Source organism: Ornithorhynchus anatinus, chromosome 6, assembly GCF_004115215.2.
Source record: "Ornithorhynchus anatinus isolate Pmale09 chromosome 6, mOrnAna1.pri.v4, whole genome shotgun sequence".
NCBI lineage: Eukaryota > Metazoa > Chordata > Mammalia > Monotremata > Ornithorhynchidae > Ornithorhynchus > Ornithorhynchus anatinus.
In genome coordinates, this window is record NC_041733.1 from 43,257,535 (window position 1) to 43,278,431 (window position 20,897).

Sequence of the window (20,897 nt, forward strand, 5' to 3'; positions counted from 1 at the left end):
CGCAGTTAATCCCCATTTTGCAGTTTAGAACCAGCAGTGAGCTGCATGTTCTTATGCTGCCAGTTTAGGTCTTGAATATGCTTCCTCCGTTTCTGCAGCTCCTTCTGGGCTTGTTCAATCATATGAACCAGGTTTTCGTTAAATACTTTCCAGGCACTGCAGCCATGCTGAGACCTAAGTTCCAGATTCTCTATCCTCACTGCCTGCTGCTCTAGCTGAGCCGTGGAGTTGTTCACACAGTGAAACGCCGTGATGCCGATGCTGATATTAGACCGTGAGCCCGTCATCGGGCCGGGATGTTCTCTATCTGTTGCCGAATTGTCCACTCCAAGCGCTTAGGACAGTGTTCTGCACCTAGTAAGCGCTCAATCAATACGATTGAATGATGCTGCCGATTGGGGTGGAAGGCAAGGCCTGAAATAGCACTATCGCTCCCCCCCCCGCGGCCGGCAGGTGGCGCTGCGGCGCCGGGAGGCAGCCGAAGCAGTCGAGCGCCGAGCGCGCATGCGCCCCCGCTCCGAGCCCGGCCAGCCGGGCGGGGCCGGACCCGCCGAGTCGAGCGCCGAGCGCAGCTGGGGAGGGAGGGAGGGAGGAAGATGGCCCCGTCGGGGGGCCGGCGCTGGGGCTGCCGCGGCTGCCGCCGGGCCCTGGCCTGGCTGCCCGTGCTGATCATCGGCCTCGTGGTGGGCTGGGCCTACTACGCCTACGTCTTCGAGCTGTGCGTTGGTGAGCAAGGCTGGGGCGCGGGAGGGAGGGAGGGAGGGGGAGGGCGGGGGTCGTCGTTCTCCTCAGCCCCGGCCACACGTGCGCCCTCAGCCCCGGCAACATCCGGGGATTTTCAGCGCGGGCAACATCCGGGGATTCTCGGCCCTTGGGCAGCGGCCTCCCCGCAGCCCCCAGAACATCCGGGGATTTTCAGCCTGGGCAACATCCGGGGATCCTCAGCCTGAGGTGGCCCCTCAGCCCAAGGACCAGCCATTCTCCCTCAGCCTTGTTCCCTCAGCCCAAGGACCAGCCATTCTCCCTCAGCCTTGTTCCCTCAGCCCAAGGACCAGCCATTCTCCCTCAGCCTTGTTCCCTCAGCCCAAGGACCAGCCATTCTCCCTCAGCCTTGTTCCCTCAGCCCAAGGACCAGCCATTCTCCCTCAGCCTTGTTCCCTCAGCCCAAGGACCAGCTATTCTCCCTCAGCCCAAGGACCAGCCATTCTCCCGCAGCCTTGTTCCCTCAGCCCAAGGACCAGCCATTCTCCCTCAGCCTTGTTCCCTCAGCCTTGTTCCCTCAGCCCAAGGACCAGCCATTCTCCCTCAGCCTTGTTCCCTCAGCCCAAGGACCAGCTATTCTCCCTCAGCCCAAGGACCAGCCATTCTCCCTCAGCCTTGTTCCCTCAGCCCAAGGACCAGCCATTCTCCCTCAGCCTTGTTCCCTCAGCCCAAGGACCAGCCATTCTCCCTCAGCCTTGTTCCCTCAGCCCAAGGACCAGCCATTCTCGCTCAGCCTTATCCTCTCAGCCCAAGGTCCAGCAGCCTGGGGTCTTTCAGTGTCCTCCCTGCCTAAAGTCCAGCCAGTGCCTCAGTTAATCCTCCCTTTCCACCCTTTTTTCTCCCACAGCAATACTCCTAATAGTGCTATCTGTTAAGCTCTTACTCTGTGCCAGGCACTGCGGTGGATATAAGCAAATGGGACCAAACACAGTCCTTGTCCCCCGTGGGGCTCGCAGTCCCAATCCCCATTTTCCAGATGAGAGAACTGAGGCCCTGAGAAGTGAAATGACTGGCCCAGGTATTGGTTAAAGCCATTTATCTACATTGCGTGTAGTGTACGTGATAATAATAATGGCGGGGGTAAATATCCCACAATCAGGTCAGCCAATCTCTGGGGTAGATATAATAATGTTGGTATATAATGTGGTAAATATACCACAATCAGGTCAGCCAATCCCTGGGGTAAATGTAATGTTGGTTTATAATGTGGTAAATATCCCACAATCAGGTCAGCCTTCAGCTTCTAAGTGCAATCAGTGCTTGGTATTTTTATTGAGCACCTGATATGTGCAGAGTATTGCATGCAGTGCAGGTGATTCATTCGATAGTATTTATTGAGCACTTACTATGTGCAGAGCACTGTACTATGCGCTTGGAATGGACGAATCTGCAACAGGTGATAAAATGAAAGTCAAAGACCTGGAATAACCATTAATTGCCGGATTGTGGAAAGGTAAATCAGTGAATCGCAGTGGGTGGGGAATGTGTCAGTTTTGTTACAGTCATTCCATCGTATTTGTTAAACCCTTACTGTGTGCAGAGCACTGTACTAAGCACTTAGGAAAGTGCAGTTCAACAATAAACAGTGACATTCCCTGTCCACATTGAGCTCACGCTCCCAAGTGTTCAGTACAGAGCACTCCGTAAATACGACTGAAAGGATGAATAAGTGAATGCTAATATGAATTCACAAGTGCTAAGAGAAGTGTATGAACGTAGGTTGTAAAGTGGACGTTCATATGACGTGATCCGGGATGGGGGAGATTTGTCGGGGAAGGCTTTCTGGAGGAGGTGTGCTTTCCGAAGATTCTGCAGTTGGGGGACACCTGAGATTTGGTAGATCTGCAGGGAGCGGGAGCTCCGGTCAGGAAGAAAAACGGAGCAAGAGGTCAGTAGCCGCAGAGAAGAGCGAGGGAGAGAGGCCCAGTAAGAAGGTGAGCTCAGCCTAATAGTAATAATAATGGTGGTATTTTTTAAGTGCTTACTATGTGCCAAGCACTGTTCTAAGCGCTGGGGTAGGTACAGGGTAATCAGGGTGTCCCACGTGGGGCTCACAGTCATAATCTCCATTTTGCAGATGAGGTAACTGAGGCACAGAGAAGTGAAGTGACTTGCCCAAAGTCACACAGCTATGTGGTGGAGCTAGGATGAGAACTCATGACCTCTGACTCCCAAGCCCTTTCCACTAAGCCATACCACTAAGCCCCATCGCCTTTAAGAACAGAATTAAGACTTGTACGAAATGCTTTCCTTTTGCCTCATCTGGAAGCGACCATCTAGGACCATTTAGAATTTTTCAATTTTGAGATTTAGGGGAACCGAAAGAATGTACAAACTCGGGAGAGTGCAAAGAAAGAGTTGTTCCTCTTTTTTTTTTAACGGTATTTGTTAAGCACTTACTATATGCCAGGCTCTGTACTCTGTACAAAGCGGTGGGGTAGAGTCAAACTAATCAGGCTGGTCACAGTCCCTGTCCCTCATGGGGCGCACAGTTTTAATTCCCATTTTTCAGATGAGGTGACTGAGGCTCAGAGAAGTAAAACGACCTGCCCAAAGTCGTACAACAGACAGATGGCGGAGGCAGAATTAGAACCCAGTTCTTTCTGACTTCCAGGCCCGTGCTCTATCCACTAGGATACGCTACTTCTCTAATTTGTAGTGCTTCTCTCTTTTATGATGACGAAAAAAGAACTTTAGTGGCTATGGAAAAGAAGTCTAGTCAAGGCTCAGATTCACAGGGTTAAATTGTGAAAGTCATTCATTCAGTCATATTTATTGTGTGCAAAGCATTGTACTAAGCGCTTGGGAGAATACAATATAATGACAAATGGACACGTTCCTGCCCATAATGAGCTAACAGTCTAGAGGGGGAGATAGACATTAGTATAAATAAATAGATAAATCACAGATATATACATAGGTGCTCTGGGGACGGGTGGGAAGATGAATAAAGGAGCAAATACGAGCAGTGCAGAAGGGAGTGGGAGAAGAGAGGAGGGCTTAGGGAAGGCTTCTTGGAAGAGGTGTGCTTTCAATAAGGTTTTGAAGTTGGGGAGAGCAATTATCAGTCTTATATGAGGAGGGAGGGCGTTTCAGGCCAGAGGTAGGATGTGGGCGAGAGGTCGGCGATGAGATGGAGGTACAGTGAGAAGGTTAATATTAGAGGAACGAAGTGTGTGGGTTGGGTTAGGGTAGGAGAGTAGTGAGGTGAGGTAATAATAATAATAATGTTGGTATTTGTTAAGCGCTTACTATGTGCAGAGCACTGTTCTAAGCGCTGGGGTAAATACAGGGTAATCAGGTTGTCCCACGCGAGGCTCACAGTTTATCCCCATTTTCCAGATGAGGTAACTGAGGCACAGAGAAGTTAAGTGACTTGCCCACAGTCACACAGCTGACCAAGTGGCTGAGCCGGGAGTCGAACTCATGACCTCTGACTCCGAAGCCCAGGCTCTTTCCACTGAGCCACGCTGTAGGAAGGGGCAACGTGTTGGACTGCTCTAAAGCCCGGTGAAGAGTTTGTGTCTGATGTGGAGGTGGCTGGGCAACGACGGGAGGTTCTTGAGGAGTGGGAAACGTGGTCTGAATGTTTTTGAAGGAAAAAGATCTGGGCAGCAGAGCCAAGTATGGACTGGAGCGGGGAGAGGCAGGAGGCAGGGAGGTCAGCAAGGAGGCTGATGTGATAATCCAGGCAGGAATAGGCTTGTATTAATGTGGGAGCAGTTTGGACAAAGAGGAAAGGGTGGATTTTGGCGATGTTGTGACGATAGAACGGACAGGATTTAGCCACGACTTGAAATGAGCGCTTGCCTCCCATTTGAAGGGCGTTACTGCAGAAGAGTAAAGGGAGGGTCCTGATCTCTAGAGGAAGAAGACCCTTCGCTCCCTCACCCCACCCCCAGTGCTATTTTCTCAACTGCCAACTTTTCTGTTTAAAGCCAGGATGGTGATTAGCAAGGCAGGACTGGTTTGTCACCCGAAGCTATACACGGGGGCAGAATTGATCTAGTTAGTCCCCAGATCAAACTGTTTGGGAGAGTTTCGATTCTTAGAGAAGGTGGGGAGGGGGTGAATGACAGAGTCTCTATTCAGTCAATCAAGAGTATTTACTGAGCACCTTGTGCTGAACACTTGAGAGAGTACCATAGAGTAAGGACATGATTCCTACCCTTAAGGAGTTTGCAGTTTAGCTGGGGAAAGGGGCAGTAAAATAAATAAAAGTGGGGGGAAGTAATTGAGTATTAAATATGTGCTAAAGGGCCACTGGGTCGGTGGGGGGAATGAGTGCCCATATGATTGTGAATGCTCTCCCCCCTTCCCCGCCCCACAGCACTTGTGTATATTTGTGCATATTTATTATTCTGTTTATTTTATGAACGATGTGTATATACCTATAATTCTATTTATTTTGTTGCCTTTGGTGCCTGTCTACTTGTTTTCTTTTGTTGTCTGTCTCCCCGCTCTAGACTGTGAGCCCGTTGTTGGGTAGGGATTGTCTCTATCTGTTGCCAAATTTTACCTTCCAAGAGCTTAGTACGGTGCTCTGCACCCAGTAAGCGCTCAACAAATACGATTGAATGAATGAATGATTGGGTGGCGTGAAAGTACTGAGGCAGCAAGATGGGAAGAATAGGGTTGTTGTTGTATTGTCCTCTCCCACGCGCTTAGTACAGTGCTTTGCACACAGTGAGCGCTCAATAAATACGATTGAACAAATGTATAGGGTAGGGGGAGAGGAGAGATTAGTCGGGAGGACCTCCTGGAGGCGGTGGGCCCTTTCAGAAGGGCTTTGAAGATAAGGAGAGCAGCAGTCGTCAGGTGGGAAGGGGGAGGAAGTTCCTGGGAGAGGGGAGGATGTGAGCAAGGTGGCTTCTCTGGAGAGAATGGGTGGGGCGGGGGTGTTTCCTCTCCTGTTTAACCTGAGATTAAGGAAGGGGGAGCATCTCTAACCTTGTGGGAGGAACCTGGAGAAATGGAAATCTGCAAACCAAGAAGCAGTGAACTATAATAATAATAATAATAATGATATTAAGCGCTTACTATGTGTCAAATACTGTTCTAAGTTGCTGGGGTACATAGATGCTAATGAGGTTAGACACAGTTCCTGACCCACATGGGGCTCACAGTCTCAGTCCCCATTTTCCAGATGAGGTAACCGAGGCCCAGAGAAATGAAGTAAATTGCCCAAGGTCACACAGCCAACTGGGGCAGAGACGGGATTAGACCCCAGGTCCTTCTGACTCCCAGGCCAGGGCTTTATCCACTAAGTCATGCTGCTTCCTAATGTATTTCCACAGCCTTGAAAGTTGTTCACTTGGACCTAGTCAAGCAGTCTCCCAAGTGCTTAATACAGTGTCCGCACATAGTAAAATTCCTCTGAGCTTTCTGACTCAATCTTTTCTCACCATCCCCCAGAGATCTTAGAGTGGGTGTTGGTTCCTCCACAGATCCTCACATTTTCAGCTGGTTACCTGCAGCTCACCTCCCGTCAGCGACGCTTCCGTTGGAAGAGTCCCCGGATGCCCCGGTTCTAACCTGGCTTTCTCCTCATTTTCCTTGAGGAGAACACCAGTTCCTCTACCTCTCCCTGAAAATGGGAGGATCACATAACAAGGGAGCGTCCCGAGGTTGAAAAAATAGAAGGAGAAAAGCCCCGGTCAAGGACTCTTGATGGGAACTTGAGTCATTTGACATCCCAGTGGCAAGCCGTGGCTGGAAGGATCCAAGAGGGCGTGTAATTGTACATCCAGTCCCGAATCCCACTGTAATCTTGGCTAGAGGCTTTACCCGTGGAATCGTGTAATGCATACTAACAAAAAAAAAGAGTCTAATAATGTGCCTATTCTTTAAAAATTTGGGTTGGGCCTGCAGTAGATTTCAATCTTAAATTAGCACATACGGCCAAAGTATTTTTACTCCTTGCCCCGCCCAGCAAAAGGAGTTATTAGGGAGGGAAATGAAGGTAGAAATGGCAGTCAAATACCACGGTCTTTTGGGAATGTACCCCTTAATTTTTTTCTCTTTAGAGGCCTACCGCTTCCAGCAGGTGAGATTGCCAGAAAATCTGCCCCCTTCTCATCTCTGCTCCTCCAAACAAATTGCCAATTGCCCCTCCTAATTTCTTTGAGGAGCCAAACAGTTGTCATTCCTACTCTCTAATGGGTCAAGAAGGGGACAGGATGTTGCTCTCCCGGACAGCTTGGCAGAAGCTCCTCGTCAGCTCCCATCAAGATCCTAGCTATCAGTGAGATGTGTGGAAGCGGGAGAGCACGGGTCGATGGAGTGGATTTAGGAAAGAGAAAGCTTCCCACCCGTGAGGAGAGAGAGCAAAAGGTGTCACACACAAGTCTGAGCACGCAGTACCTCTGCTCTCAGAACAAAGGATGAGCACTATTACCCATGAGGCAGGTTCCCAGTGCTCCACTTAGCACGGAGATTAGAAATGCCCGCTTGGGAATTTGGTTCAGAATCAGATGCCTAAGCACTACTAATTATTTTCCTCCCCCCGCCCCTCTTTTTTTTTTTCCCACAGTGACTGTGACCAACCCAATTGAAAAAGGTAAGATAAGTTCATACGCTGCTCTGACCAGGCCAAGCACCGTCTTCTCTCATTCGTTCGTTCACTCCCCCCTCTAGACTGCGAGCTCTTCGAGGGTAGGGACTGTCACTGTTTATTGTTGTACTATACGTTCCCAAGCGCTTAGTACAGTGCTCTGCACACGGGAAGTGTTCAATAAGTACATTCGAATGAATAAATTCTTTCATTAGCAGTCATTGAGAGCCTACTGCGTTTAGAGAAATGTGTTGGGGAGAGTGTGATGAAAGGGAATTTCAAAAGATCCAGCAACACAGAGGGGTGATTTGGTAAAAATGGAGGGCCAGAGTTGACAAGGAGGTTCAAATTTTGATAGCAGCGTGGAAATGGAAGGGCTAAGAAGTTACTAGCCGTACACTGACCCTAGGAGGGTCAAAAAACAGAAAACAAAGATGCTAGGGTTTTAGTAAACTTTAAAAGTCATACTATTTTGCCATTCAAAGGGTCCTGGGCCTCTTCTAGTACCTTTGTATTTACTGAGCCTTTTACAGTTTTCATCCCTGTTTTGACTCAGAAACAGCATGGCCTAGTGGATAGAGCACAGGCTTGGGAGTCAGAAGGTCCTGGGTTCTAATCTCGACTCCCCCACTTGTCTCCTTTGTGACTTTGGGCATCTGTAAAATGGGGATTGACACTGGGAGCCCCATGTGGGACACAGACTGTGTCCAAGCCAATTTGCTTGTACCATCCCAGCCTGTAGTACTGCGCCTGACACATGGTAACCGCTTAACAAATGCCACAATTATTATTATTGTTGTTTCTGTGTTCATTATAATTACTGTTCTTATTCTGAGGGTAATAAAAGCCCTGACTACTGTTAGCCGCATTTTACAAGTGACACAAAGTATCTCACAGCACATCACATCCTGGATTGAAGCTCAGAATTCCTTGGCCCTTTGGGAGAGTCTCACTAGACCAGGAGGGGAAATTCTGGCAAGACTTTGCTGCCAACAGATCCCTTCTCATTGCCTAAGGGAACAGGCATTAGGATCCAGGTGACCCCTTGCCACCAGCCAAACCCTTGCCCATCTCCATGATTTGCAGGCCATAGTGAAGACAGTTTCATCTTTACAAGTTATTATTATTATTATTACATTTGTTAAGCGCTTACTATGCTCCAGGCACTGTACTAAGCGCTGGGATGGCTACAAGCAAATCGGGTTGGACGTGGTCCCTGTCCCACATAGGACTCAGTCTCAATCCCCATTTTATAGACGAGGGAACTGAGGCCCAGAAAAGTGAAATGACATGCCCACGGTCACACAATAGATAAGTGGCAGAGCTGGGATTAGAACTCATGACCTTCGAACTCCCAGGCCAGTGCTTTATCCTCTATGTCATGCTGCTTCTCATATCATGCTTAAGAGCTGGGATAGATTCCTCTCCACAGCACTTGTGTATATTTGTATATATTATTTGTTACTCTATTTTATTAATGATGTGTGTATATCTATGATTCTATTTATTTTGATGGTATTGATGCCTGACTACTTGTTTTGCTGTGTGTCTCCCCCTTTTAGACTGTGAGCCTGTTGTTGGGCAGGGATTGTCTCTATCTGTTGCCAAATTGTACATTCCAAGTGCTTAGTCCAGTGCTCTGCACATGATAAGCGCTCAATAAATACGATTGAATGAATGAATTCGTAACAAGTTCGAATTGCCGATTCAGAAGAGACTGCCGCTGAGAACTGGGGAATTGGCTGACCGTAAAAGGGTGTTTAGATACTGGCGGATATTCATTCATTCAATCATATTTATTGAGCACTTACTGTGTGCAGAGCACGTTCTAAGCTCTTTGGAAAGTACAATTCAGCAACAAATAGAGGCAATCCCTGCCTAACAACGGGCTCCCGGGACATTGCCAAGGGAATTTGTGATCCCCTTCCTGGGGGCCGTGTGCGATTTAGGACATGTCCTCTTGACTGGAATGGTTTAGTTTCAGCCTTGCCCAGAGGCCAGGAGTTGCGCTAGATAACCTCTCGAAGCCTCACCCAATCCTCTAATTTTGTGTTTCAACCTGTTCTGTGCATCGAAAACAGAAATTCCACTTGTGGATGTCAGCTAAGTCATGGTCAAAATCCAAATAGGGAACACGTAATAACACACTGTCAGTGTTTAGGAAAAGAAACCTTTCTGAATTGCCCAGTGTGAAAGCCAAAAATCTCACATCTATTTTTTGTTAAGCGATTACTATGTGCCAGGCACTGGGGTAGATGCAAGGTAGTCAGGATGGACACAGTCCTTGTCTCACATAGGGCTCACAGTCTTAATCCCCATTTTACAGATGAGGGAACTGAGGCACAGGGAAGTTAAGTCACACAAAATCTTTTCCTCCCGGACCTTGGAGCCACCACTTCAGAAGCCTTCTATCCTTCTCTGGTGATGGGCTATCTCTTGTAAAATCCCATCATCGATCACTCTAATAAAGCGAGGAGGTGATTTCTGTAGCATCTTTCCTCCAAGGAACTCTTCTTCTTATGGTATTTAAGTGCTTGCTCTGTGTCGGGCACTGTACTAAGCGTTGGGGTAGATACAAGCTAATCAGATGGGACACAGTCCCACAGAGGGCTCACCGTTTTAATCCCCACTGTACAGAGGAGTAACCGAGGCCCAAAGAGATGAAGTGACTTGCCCAAGGTCACAAAGTAAACAAGTAGCGGAAGCGGGATTAGAGCTCCTTGATGTGATTCCCAGGCCCGTGCTCTATCCACCAAGTCATGCGGCTTCTCTAAACACCATATAGAGTAAGCCATCCCTGGATGGGCTCGAACAAACCTTTCATTAATAGCTGATTAAACAGGACGTTCACATCCCTCCCACTTTAAACTCGTTGTGGGCAAGGAATATGTCTTTTTTATCGTTGCACCGTCCCCTCCCGGTCGCTTAGTACAGCTAGCACGCAGTAAGCGCTCAATAATTATGACGGAATGAGTGAACCAACTGCATTCAGAGGTACCACACCGCGTGGTTTTTGCCTCGGCGATTGCCTGCCGTTGTTTGCCACTCTTCCCCCACAACCTCCTGGCTTCTGCAGATGGGAACTCGTGGCAGAGCCCTGGCTTTCATATGGTAATGGAGGCCCTGGTCGCTTCTGATGCCCACCCCCCCACCCCCAGGTCTGACCGCTGCCAGAGCAGCGGAGGGATCCCTGGCGACTGATGGCTTAAAAGAGACGTTTTCCCTTTTCCATTCCACGAGCAGTGGAGACTGTTCACCTGCCATTTGATATCTCCAGCGATAGAGAAATCTCCCTGGAACATCACACACAAAGAGAGAAACCCCATTGTTCTGCTGGGTACAGGATGGCCATTCCAGGTGCCAAGGAATTAATTAGAAAGAGATGTCTGTTGGAAAGAGAGAGAAAATAGGAGAGAACTTTGGCACGGTTGGGAGTCGCAGCTGAAAAGCATCATAATAATAGTGAGGCATTTGTTAAGAGTTTACCGCGTCCCAAGCGCTGGATGGGGTGGTTAGAAGGAAATGGGGTTGGACACAGTCCCTCTCCCATGTGGGGCTCACAGTCTTATTCCCCATGAGGGAATTGAAGCTCTGAGAAGCTCCTTGGGAAGTGAGTCGTCCAAGGTCATAGAACAGACAAGTGGCAGAGCCGGGATTAGAACCCAGGTCGTTTGACTCCCAGGCCCGTGCTCGATCCACTAGGCCACGCCGCTTCTCATGCCTCGCCCCCTAGACTGAGAGCTCATTGTGGGCAGGGATTGTCACTGTTCATTGTTGTATTTTCCCAAGCGCTTAGTACAGTGTGCTGCATACAGTAAGCACTTAATAAATACGAATGAGTGAATGCCGAGAAGCACAATGTAGTCATGACAAGGCAGCACTGTCCAAGACGGGAAACCTGTGTTGTGTTTCCAACTCCTGCCTTCGACTTTGGGGGTGTCTGGAGCGTGAGTTCCGCTGTCCCCCAGCCCCCCATCCCATCACTTTAGACTGTAAACTCGTCATGGACAGGGACTGGGTCTGTTTATTGTTCTATTGCACTCTCCTAAGCACTTAGTACAGCGCTTTGCACACATTAAGCACTCAATAAATATGATTGAACGAATCGCTTTTCCCCACAACGGCTTCTGGAAGGAAGGGTGTTTTCCTCCGAGGCTCTCTTGGGACCCACAGTTTGTCCTCCGTTCTTGCACTGCCTTCCCATCCCAGAATGAGCACATTCCTAATGATTCCAGACTCTCTGTTAGGAATGGGAAGGCTCATGGACAAGCAGCGTGGCCTAGCGGAAAGAGCACGGGCCCGAGAGTCGATAGGACCTGAGTTCTAATCCCGGCTCTTCCACTTTCACTCATTCAGTCGTGTTTATCGGATGCTTACCTTGTGCAGACCACTGAACTAAACGCTTGGGATGGAACGATATAACAATAAACAGACCCACTCCCTGCCCATACAAGTGTACAGTCTAGAGACTAGTCACTAGTCACCTGTCTACTGTGTCACCTTGGGCAGGTCATTTAACTTCTCTTGCCTGTTACCTCAGCTATAAAATGGGGACTAAGACCATAAGGCCCTTGTGGGACAGGAATTGTGTCCAACACAATTACCTTGTATCCACCTTAGTGCTTTGGACAGCGCCTGGCACTTAGTAGGTGCTTAATGAATACCAAAACTGTTGATGATGATGATGTTATTATTACTAGAATGATTTGTATTTTCTCATGAGGACTTTCTGCAGTCAGTTTGCAGTTAGCCAAGCATAACCATGACTATTTTTCTTTCAGCTATCTACCTCACCACATTCCACGCCATCTTTGTGCTTTTTGCCTGGACCTACTGGAAGTCTATTTTTACCCTGCCTAGCCAGCCAAACAAAAAGGTAAGACTTCCACCTGCTTCGTGAGCCCCTCAGTGCCGTTAGACCAAGAGATGAGAGAAATGGAGATTCCAGGGCAAGGCAACAGACCTGGTGCTTGGGGGACTTAAACTGCACCGAAAGAAGTTCCAGACAGGAGAGGTCATGAAATTCTGAAACGCTAGGGAGAATGTGGAATCCTGGTACCCGGAAGTCTCAAAGAATAAGATGAAACGATGTTTCCTGACCTTTTCCTTTCTGCCGGAGATCATTATGATAGTTATTGTTGTTCTTGTCATATTTCTTAAGCACTTCTATTCAGGCACTGTACTAAGCTCTGGGGTGGATACATGTGAATCGAGTTGGACACAGTCCCCGTCCCATGTGGGGCTCACAGTCTCAATCCCCGTTTTACAGATGAGGGAACTGGGGCCCAGAGAAGCGAAGTGACTTGCCCGAGGTCACAGAGCAGACAAATGGCAAAGCCAGGATTAGAACCCCTGCCCTTCTGACTCCCAGGCCCGGGCTCCATCCACTACTCCATGATCAACTTGGCGCTGCCACCTCCATCCCAGCCTGTCACTGATATTCATTCATTTAATTTTGATTCATGATTCAGTGATTCATGTTAAATTAGCTGTATTTATTGAGTGCTTACTATGTGCAGAGCACTGTACTAAGCGTGTGGAATATACAATTCAGCAGCACATGGAGACAATCCCTGCCCATACCTACCTTATCTTGGGGCCGGGCGGCGAGAGGGTGGGTCAAGACCAGCCTCCGTTTTCTGATTTTATTCCCGCTTATTGAGCACCTTGTAGGTGCCCACTACTATTCTGTTCTTTCCCTCCACGACACTGTAAGCCAAACCCGAATAATAATAAGAATGATAAGCAGCTGCCCTTGTGCTAAGCACCGGAATGGATACAAGCAAATCGAGTTGGACCCAGTCGTGTCCTACCTGGGGCTCACAGTCTCAATCCCCATTTTACAAATAAGGGAACTGAGGCCCAGAGAAGCAAAGTGAAGTGACGTGCCCAATGTCCCACAGCAGACAAGTGGCTGGGATTAGAAGCCATGACCGAATGTCAGCAGACTCCAAAACTTGAGTTCTCAGATCCCCACCAGAAAGGCCCGTATGATTCTTCCCCTCCGCCAACCTTAACAGAGGTTAAAAACTACCTTGAAATACCATGCCTTGAAATACCATGCCAGGGACTACAACCTTTTGTGATGGAAAAAGAAGGGAATTTTGAAAAACCCGTCCTACCTTTGTGCTGTTTGTCTTTAAACACTTCATTCCCCTCTGCTGGTGAAATGACTTTTTCAGCCAGCTTCACAGCTCTCCCTGCTATTGATTTCTTTGTCGTCTTAGCGCCCTGGGCTGTAATGAACAGCTAGGGGGTTGGGGGAGGCCTGTTCTTTAAACGCCCTGCTTTTGTGTGTAGATTCTGAATGTTTGGGGAAATGGGGGAGGGGAGGGGGGGGACTCTGAAGAAAAAAGGCATGGAAAAAAAGCATGATTGGATTTCAGAAAAGAAGTTCTAACTCTCCATACAGTTCCATTTAAGAATCAAAAATGATGAAGCGCTGCCAGGGGCTTCCATCCAGCGAGCTGGGTTTTAATAACAATAATAATTGTATTTATTAAGCGCTTACTAGGTGCCAGGCATAATAATAATAGTGGTATTTGCTAAGCGCTTACTATGTGCCAAGCACTGGGGCAGATGCGAGGTCATCAGGTTGTCCCACGTGGGGCTCACAGTCTTAATCCCCATTTTACAAATGAGGTAACTGAGGCCCAGAGAAGTGAAGTGACTTGCCTAGGGTCACACAGCAGACAAATGGCTAGGCTAGGCCGAACTAGAACTCATGACCTCATGACGCCCAGGCCTGTGCTCCAGTGACTACGCCATAGTGTTATGCTGCTAAGCACTTAGTACAATGCTCTGCACATAGTAGACGGTCAGTAAATACTATTGAATTGAATGTTTTTTTTCCATATTGTGAATTCGCCCGTGGCTCCGGAAGCTCAGCAGCCAGCAAGACAAGCCCTACATGTCTCGGCACCCCCAGGAACTGGATTTCCGTCCATATTCATTCATTCAGTTGTATTTATTGAGCGCTTACTATGTGCAGACCATTGTACTAAGCGCTTGGAATGTACCATTCGGCATCAGATAGAGACAATCCCTGCCCAATGATGGGCTCACAGTCTGACTGGGTCCCCTCACTTCTTGTTCAGCCACAATCATACCCTCCCCGAACCAAGCCCGACCACAGTCGACTTGATGCCAACTCCACTTTGAGAAGCAGCGCGGCCTAGAAGGCAGAGCACGGGCCTGGAAGTCCAGCGCTTAGAACAGTGCTGGGCACATAGTAAATGCTTAACAAACACCTTTATTATTATAAGGACCAGCCTCTAATCCCCTCTCCACCACGTGTCTGCTGTGCGACCTTGGCATTTCACTTCTACAGATGTTACCTCATCTGTAAAATGGGGATTAAGACTGTGAGCCCCAGGTGGGACGGGGACAGCGTCCAACCCGATTTACTTGTATCCACCTCGGCGTTTAGCACAGCGTCTGGCACACAGTAAGGACTTCACAAATAGCATTAAAGAAAACAAAAAACAGCTCCATTGATCTGCAGTCTGTGGTCTCATGGGACCACGAGGTTTCCCGAGTCTTGAGAGATTTCTGCTGTCCCCTCCTTGAGTCTGTCTCCCCTTTCCTCAGCCCTGCTGCTCCTCAAGATAGTTTTGGTTGATCTGGAGTCTGTTTTTTCCCCATAAGGGAAAACAGATGTTAAAACTCAAAGAGGAAGTTTTTGCTCTTCATTGCAGTTAACAAAAACCACAGGGTTCAGCTGCAGCAGGGAGATAGAGAGAAAGCTCTCTCTCCTCGGAGAGACAGAAAAAGAGGCTGGTAAACTGAGACCCCAGGAAGGTAAAGAGAGCCAAGAGCCATCACCTAAATAGCAAGGCTTTCAGAGCGGGGGTATGGTAACGAGATGGGCAGCTAGGGTTTGCAGAGCACCGAACTATAGGAAACATGCCAAAGAAGTTTACGATTTGATCCTTGCCCTTGACGGGCTTACAATCTGATGGGGGAAGATGGTAGACATAAACGGATGCCATGATTAATGATGAGAAAGCAACAGTCACCTCTGAATAAGTAATAAAATTAATGAGGGAAAAGGGTCAACATACAAGCGCTGAGCCTCCTGATGGGATGGCAGTGTGCTGGATCCAGGAAGGTGGGTGGATCGGTGAGGGGCCATCTCCTAGAGACTTTTTGGGAGAGTTTGCCCAAAGGGTAATAATGCTAATAATAATAATAGTGGTATTTGTTAAGCGCTCGCTATGTGCCAGGCAGTGTTCTAAGAGCTGGGGTAGGAACAAGCTAATCAGTTTGGACGTTGTCCACGTCTCACGTGGGACTCACCGTCTTAACCCCCGTTTTACAGCCGGGGTAACTGAGGCCCAAAGAAGTGAAGTGACTAGACCAAGGTCCCACAGCAGACAAGTGGTGGAGCTGGGATTAGAACCTTCTGACTCCCAAGGCCGGTGCTACTGTCCACTAGGTCATGCTGCCTGACATTTCATTGTTCTGCGAAATGCATCCTTTGACCGCAGACTGGAACTCTGTTAGAATTCTGTACAGCGGGACTGATCACTGGCCAGGCAGCTTTATTCAGAAAATCCTCAAAACGACAGTGAAGCGAGTCTTGCCTCTAGGTCCCCTGGGTTCTTCATGAATAATAATAATGGTGATATTCGTCAAGTGCTTACTATGTGCCAGGAACTGTGCTAATCGCTGGGATCGATACAAGCAATTTGGGTTGGTCCCAGATAGGGCTTACAGTCTTAATCCCCGTTTGACAGATGGGATCACTGAAGCACAGAGAAGTGAAGTGACTTGTCCAGGGTCACACATCAGACAAGTGGTGGAGGTGGGATTAGAATCCATGACCTTCTGACTTCCGGGCCCGTGAATGACATACCTGCCTACCTGCTTCATCCTGCACGCTTCTGTCCTTCTCCCTCACCTGTGGGCGAACAATTTAGACAATGGGATGAGTGACTGGCCAAGCCAATATAGTCCTGCTGTCAGCACAACTTTATTAAGTAGTTGAGTTATTTTTCCCCATCTCGCTCTCCCGAACCCGTCTCCTGGCTGTTTGTCTCTTAGGCAAAAACTCTTCCCGGTGTACTTCGCACCTGGACTAGGTAATTGGCATTTGTACGTGGACACATGTTTTTAAAAAGCTCCAAGTGTTCACCAGAGAACAATGCCTGACCTGCCTGTTGCTTCTGCTTTTAGTTCCACATGACGTATGCAGACAAGGAGCGCTATGAAAACGAAGAGAGACCAGAAGCCCAGAGGCAGATTCTTGCCGAAATGGCCAAGAAGCTACCGGTATATACGAGAACCGGGAGTGGAGGTTGGTCCGAAGAGAAGAGTTCAGAGGGGGAGGGAAGGGGAGAGGGAGGGCGGGAGGAAGAGGAGAGAGGCAGCCGAGGGGGTTTGTGGTGGAATTATTGGCACCTGCTGGCAATCCAGCCCCTCCCACTTAGACTAATCAGGAACAGCAGTGGCTTGTTACCTTAGAGCTTCTCGTGCCTGGAATAGGAGCTTCAGAAACAGCGGGACACCAAGATACAGTCAATTCCACCGTAATGCGCATTTTCAGTGGGCATTTCGGCTAGGAGTATCCTTAGGGCTTCAGAGACATCCTCCGGCCAGCACATAGTCTGAATAGCCGGTGCCGGAAGAAAGGGAAGCATGTGGAAGAGACCTTCAAGGGACGGTAAATTACCCCACTGCAGCTTCTCCTTAACGTGAGATCCGAGGAGAACCTACCACGCCAAAAACGGCTCCTCTAATCCCAACACGGCCAAGTAAGAGTGTTAACCGTAGCCTGGGTTAAGACCTGTCCTGCCCTCTTCTTGCTTGGTAGAATTCCAAGGCGTGTTTTTGGTATGGTTGGCGAGAATCAGACCGACTCATCGCACATTACTCTTCTGTCCTGCAGTCACTGGAGGTGACTAGTCAGCTCTTTTTCAGGCAATTTTCTGCTCGTTTTCAGTTTCAGGTTTAGTTGAAAACGAAGGACACCCATCTTTGTGTGGTCGTGGAGTAATTGAGGGATCTTTGAATCTAATGCTCCTCACTGCCTAGGAGAGGAGGTAGGCAGAGACTCAAGTCGGGAGATTGGCTTTGCCTCCAAGCGCTGGGACTGGAATGATTGGTGTATGAGTGATTCATGTTAAATTAGCTGTATCTATTGAGCGCTTACTATGTGCAGAGCACTGTACTTGAGAGAGTACAGTATAGCAGTAGGGAGACACATTCTCTGCCCACAGTGAGTTTACAGTTTAGAGGGGGAGACAGACAATAAAAATAAATTACTGATACTTAAGCGCTGTGGGACTGAAATGCGGTTTCGGATGGAGAAATGGGGCTTGCTGCTACTGGTTTTGTTTTTTAGCCATTGTATTTCTCATATCAAATTGCTCTTTCCAAGTTAGGGGAGTGTAGGCTCTAGGTGAGGATATAGATATAATTAGGATTGAGTTTTTTTAATCTAGTAATGTCACAAGTAATCAGTAGTAACTGTTACAGAACTGGGGGCCAGTTCCTAGCGAATGCCTGGCTCCCCATGTTCAAAAGCCTTCCTGAAGTCACATCTCCTCCAAGAGGCCTCTTCTGACTAAGCCCTCCTTTCTTATTCTACGCTCCCTTCTGCGTCACCCTGATTTGCTCCCTTTATTCACCCTCTTGCCCAGCTCTAGGGCACTTTTGTCCATATCTGTCATTTATTTATATTAATGTCTGCCTCCTCTAGTCTCTAAGCTCACTGTGGGCAGGGATTGTGTCTGTTATATTCTTATGTTGTGCTCTCCCGAGCGCTTAGTACTCTACTGTGCACACAGTAAGTGCTCAACAAATATGAGCGATTGATCATTAAGAGGGGTTAAAACCACTGTGGGATCTGAAGGGATGATGTCTAGTTTCCCTTTGCTGTTCCTCAATCTCCACATTGGTTTCAGCTGCTCTGACTAGCCAATGCATATCCTTTTTTTTTTTTTTAAACCTCATTCATTTTGGAATATTTTAGCTTAGAACAGCAAAATTAAGCAGGTTACTTTTCTCTCTTGCTTTTTATTTGATCAAGTAGCAGACTCTTTGGTCTGTCATCCAGGTCGTGTTGGTCTTTATTCGTCCCAGCACAATTTAAAGGACTGTCTGCCCACACCTTCTTGGCTTCATAGTTTTAATATCGGATTGGTCGATGCAGTAAATTCCAGAGTCATTAGCCACCATGTGATTATCATTGTATCAACGATAGAAATGATGTGCCAGTCCGGGAATATTGCTTAGCTACTGCCCGTTTTAGCTTTAGGAGTTTTATGGGTTTTAATCATCTAAGCCTAATCTAGACTCCGGGGGAGGTCTGGTTAATAGTTTATCGGATGACATTTTCTAGATGGAGAGGCTGAGCTAGAAAAGGATAAGAGATTTACCGGGTGTCCCGGAAGGAGGCAGAGCCCACTCGGGTTAGAAATCAAGAAGTATTGCTTCTTTATCCCATGTGTGGGCACCTAAAGGGCAATTTTGCCTGAGAGCATTTAAAAGCCTTTTCCAACAACAGAAAGACAATGCACCCCTCCCCAACCCCTAATCGCTCCACCACCACCATTTTATACCTATGTGAGCTGCCTTTTTTCCGATACCTTAGAAAAAAGTCGATCGGTTGTATTTATTGCACACTGTGTGCCGAGCACTGTACTAAGAACCTGAGAGAGTACAGTGCAGCAGTCGCATTCCCTGCCCACCGTGAGCTAACAGTCTAGAAGGGGAGACAGACATTAATATAAATAAATAAAATCACCATTATGTAAGTATGTGCCGTGGGGCTGGGATGGGGGATGAGTAAAGGGAGCAAATCAGGACAATATGAAAGGGAGTGGGAGGAGAGGAAAGGAGGTCTTAGGGAAGGCCTCTTGGAGGAGATAGATGTGACTTAAGGCTTTGAAGGCTGGAGGGGAGAGTAATTGTCTGTCGGATATGAAGAGGAAGGGCGTTCCAGGCCAGAAGCCGGATGTGGGCGAGAGGTCGGCGGTGAGCTAGATGAGATCGAGGTACATTGAGTAGGTTAGCCTTAGAGGAGCAAAGTGTGAGGGCTGGGTTGTAGAAGGAGAACAGCCAGGTGAGATAGGAAGGCTCAAGGTGATTGACTGCTTTAAAGCCGATGGTAAGGAGTTTCTGTTCGATGTAATAATAATAATAATAATGTTGGTATTTATTAAGCGCTTACTATGTGCCGAGCACTGTTCTAAGCGCTGGGGTAGACACAGGGGAATCAGGTTGTCCCACGTGGGGCTCACAGTCTTAATCCCCATTTTACAGATGAGGGAACTGAGGCACAGAGAAGTTAAGTGACTTGCCCACAGTCACACAGCCGACAAGTGGCAGAGCTGGGATTCGAACTCATGAGCCCTGACTCCAAAGCCCGTGCTCTTTCCACTGAGCCACGCTGCTTCTCCAAGTGGATGTGAAAGTGGATGGGCAACCCCTGGAGGGGAAAGGAAATGTGAACTGAACATTTCTGTAGAACAAATGACCCAGGTAGCAGAGTGAAGTATGGATTGGAGTGGGGAGAGCCAGGAGGCAGGGAGATCAGCAAAGAGGCCTTGCTACAGTCATCAAGGCAGGGCTGATACAGTAATCAAAACCCTGGAAGCCGGAGTTTCTCTCACCCGGACCAGCGTGCAGGGGAAAGTGGCCACCCGACAGACTCATAGCAAGGTGTGCGAACCCCGGGCCGGTCCCTGAGAGATACTAATCCCATCCCGTTTCTTTCAGCCGTGAGATTCTGTGACCGGTGTCAGCTCGTCAAACCGGACCGCTGCCATCACTGTTCCGTCTGTGCCACGTGAGTGACGGGAACATCTGGCCGAGGCCCCAACCCGCCCACCGCTGGTTGCCCAGGCAACCCAAGGCCAGTCCTCCCGGGTGCATGGGCGAGGCCCGACATATCCCTCATCTATTAGAAGCGGCCAGGCTGCTAAACCCCCATGGGGATCACGATTTTGCCCACGAAAAAATGTCAGGAGGGAGGAAAGAGGGGTGTGGGTCCCGTCCTCCTTCGGAAGCAAGGACCCCTGCCCTCAGGAATGCCCCCAAGAGCCATCCCTGGCCCTGTGCTTGCGGAAGTCCATCGCCTCCAGGTGAAGGGAGATTTTCCCAGCCTACACCTTTGATTTTCATTTACCCCGTTCATGGGGCGCGATAGCGAGAAGCCACTAAGAGTGACCTTAACTTCTCTGGGCCTTAGTCACCTCACAGAATGGGGATTAAGACTGAGAACCCCTCCGTGGGACGTGGACTGTGTCCAACCTGGTTACCATATATCTACCCCAGCGCTTAGAACAATGCCTGGCTCATAGTGAAGTGCTTAACAAATACCATTAAAAAAAAAAGAGAGAGAGAAATATAGAATGGGCCTTTTGAAATAAGCCACCGGCTCTCACCGTGCCATGCTCATGTATTCCTAACCCCCTCTGCTTAAGCAGCTCAGCTTCCACGGGGCTCATCCGCTGTTACCCCGGCTCTAACCCGGCCCTGTAAAGTGATCCGAGACCGAGTCCAAAGTCAATTCTCCGGAAACAGCTAAGGATACGGGGGTGCTGGGATGGCAGTAGTGGAAAGCATGGAGGGGGGA

The 20,897-nt window shown here is 48.6% G+C and overlaps 1 protein-coding gene across 1 annotated transcript in view; it reads left to right on the forward strand.

The window, feature by feature from the left end:
* The first annotated feature begins 596 nt into the window (after positions 1-596).
* Positions 597-20,897, forward strand: part of ZDHHC15 (zinc finger DHHC-type palmitoyltransferase 15) — a 39,125-nt gene continuing 18,824 nt past the window's right edge. The window contains exons 1-5 of the mRNA XM_029067968.1: positions 597-726; positions 7,295-7,321; positions 12,097-12,191; positions 16,493-16,613; positions 20,039-20,108. Of these exons, the coding sequence (XP_028923801.1) occupies positions 597-726; positions 7,295-7,321; positions 12,097-12,191; positions 16,493-16,613; positions 20,039-20,108 (443 nt within the window). The remainder of the gene's footprint in view (positions 727-7,294; positions 7,322-12,096; positions 12,192-16,492; positions 16,614-20,038; positions 20,109-20,897) is intronic.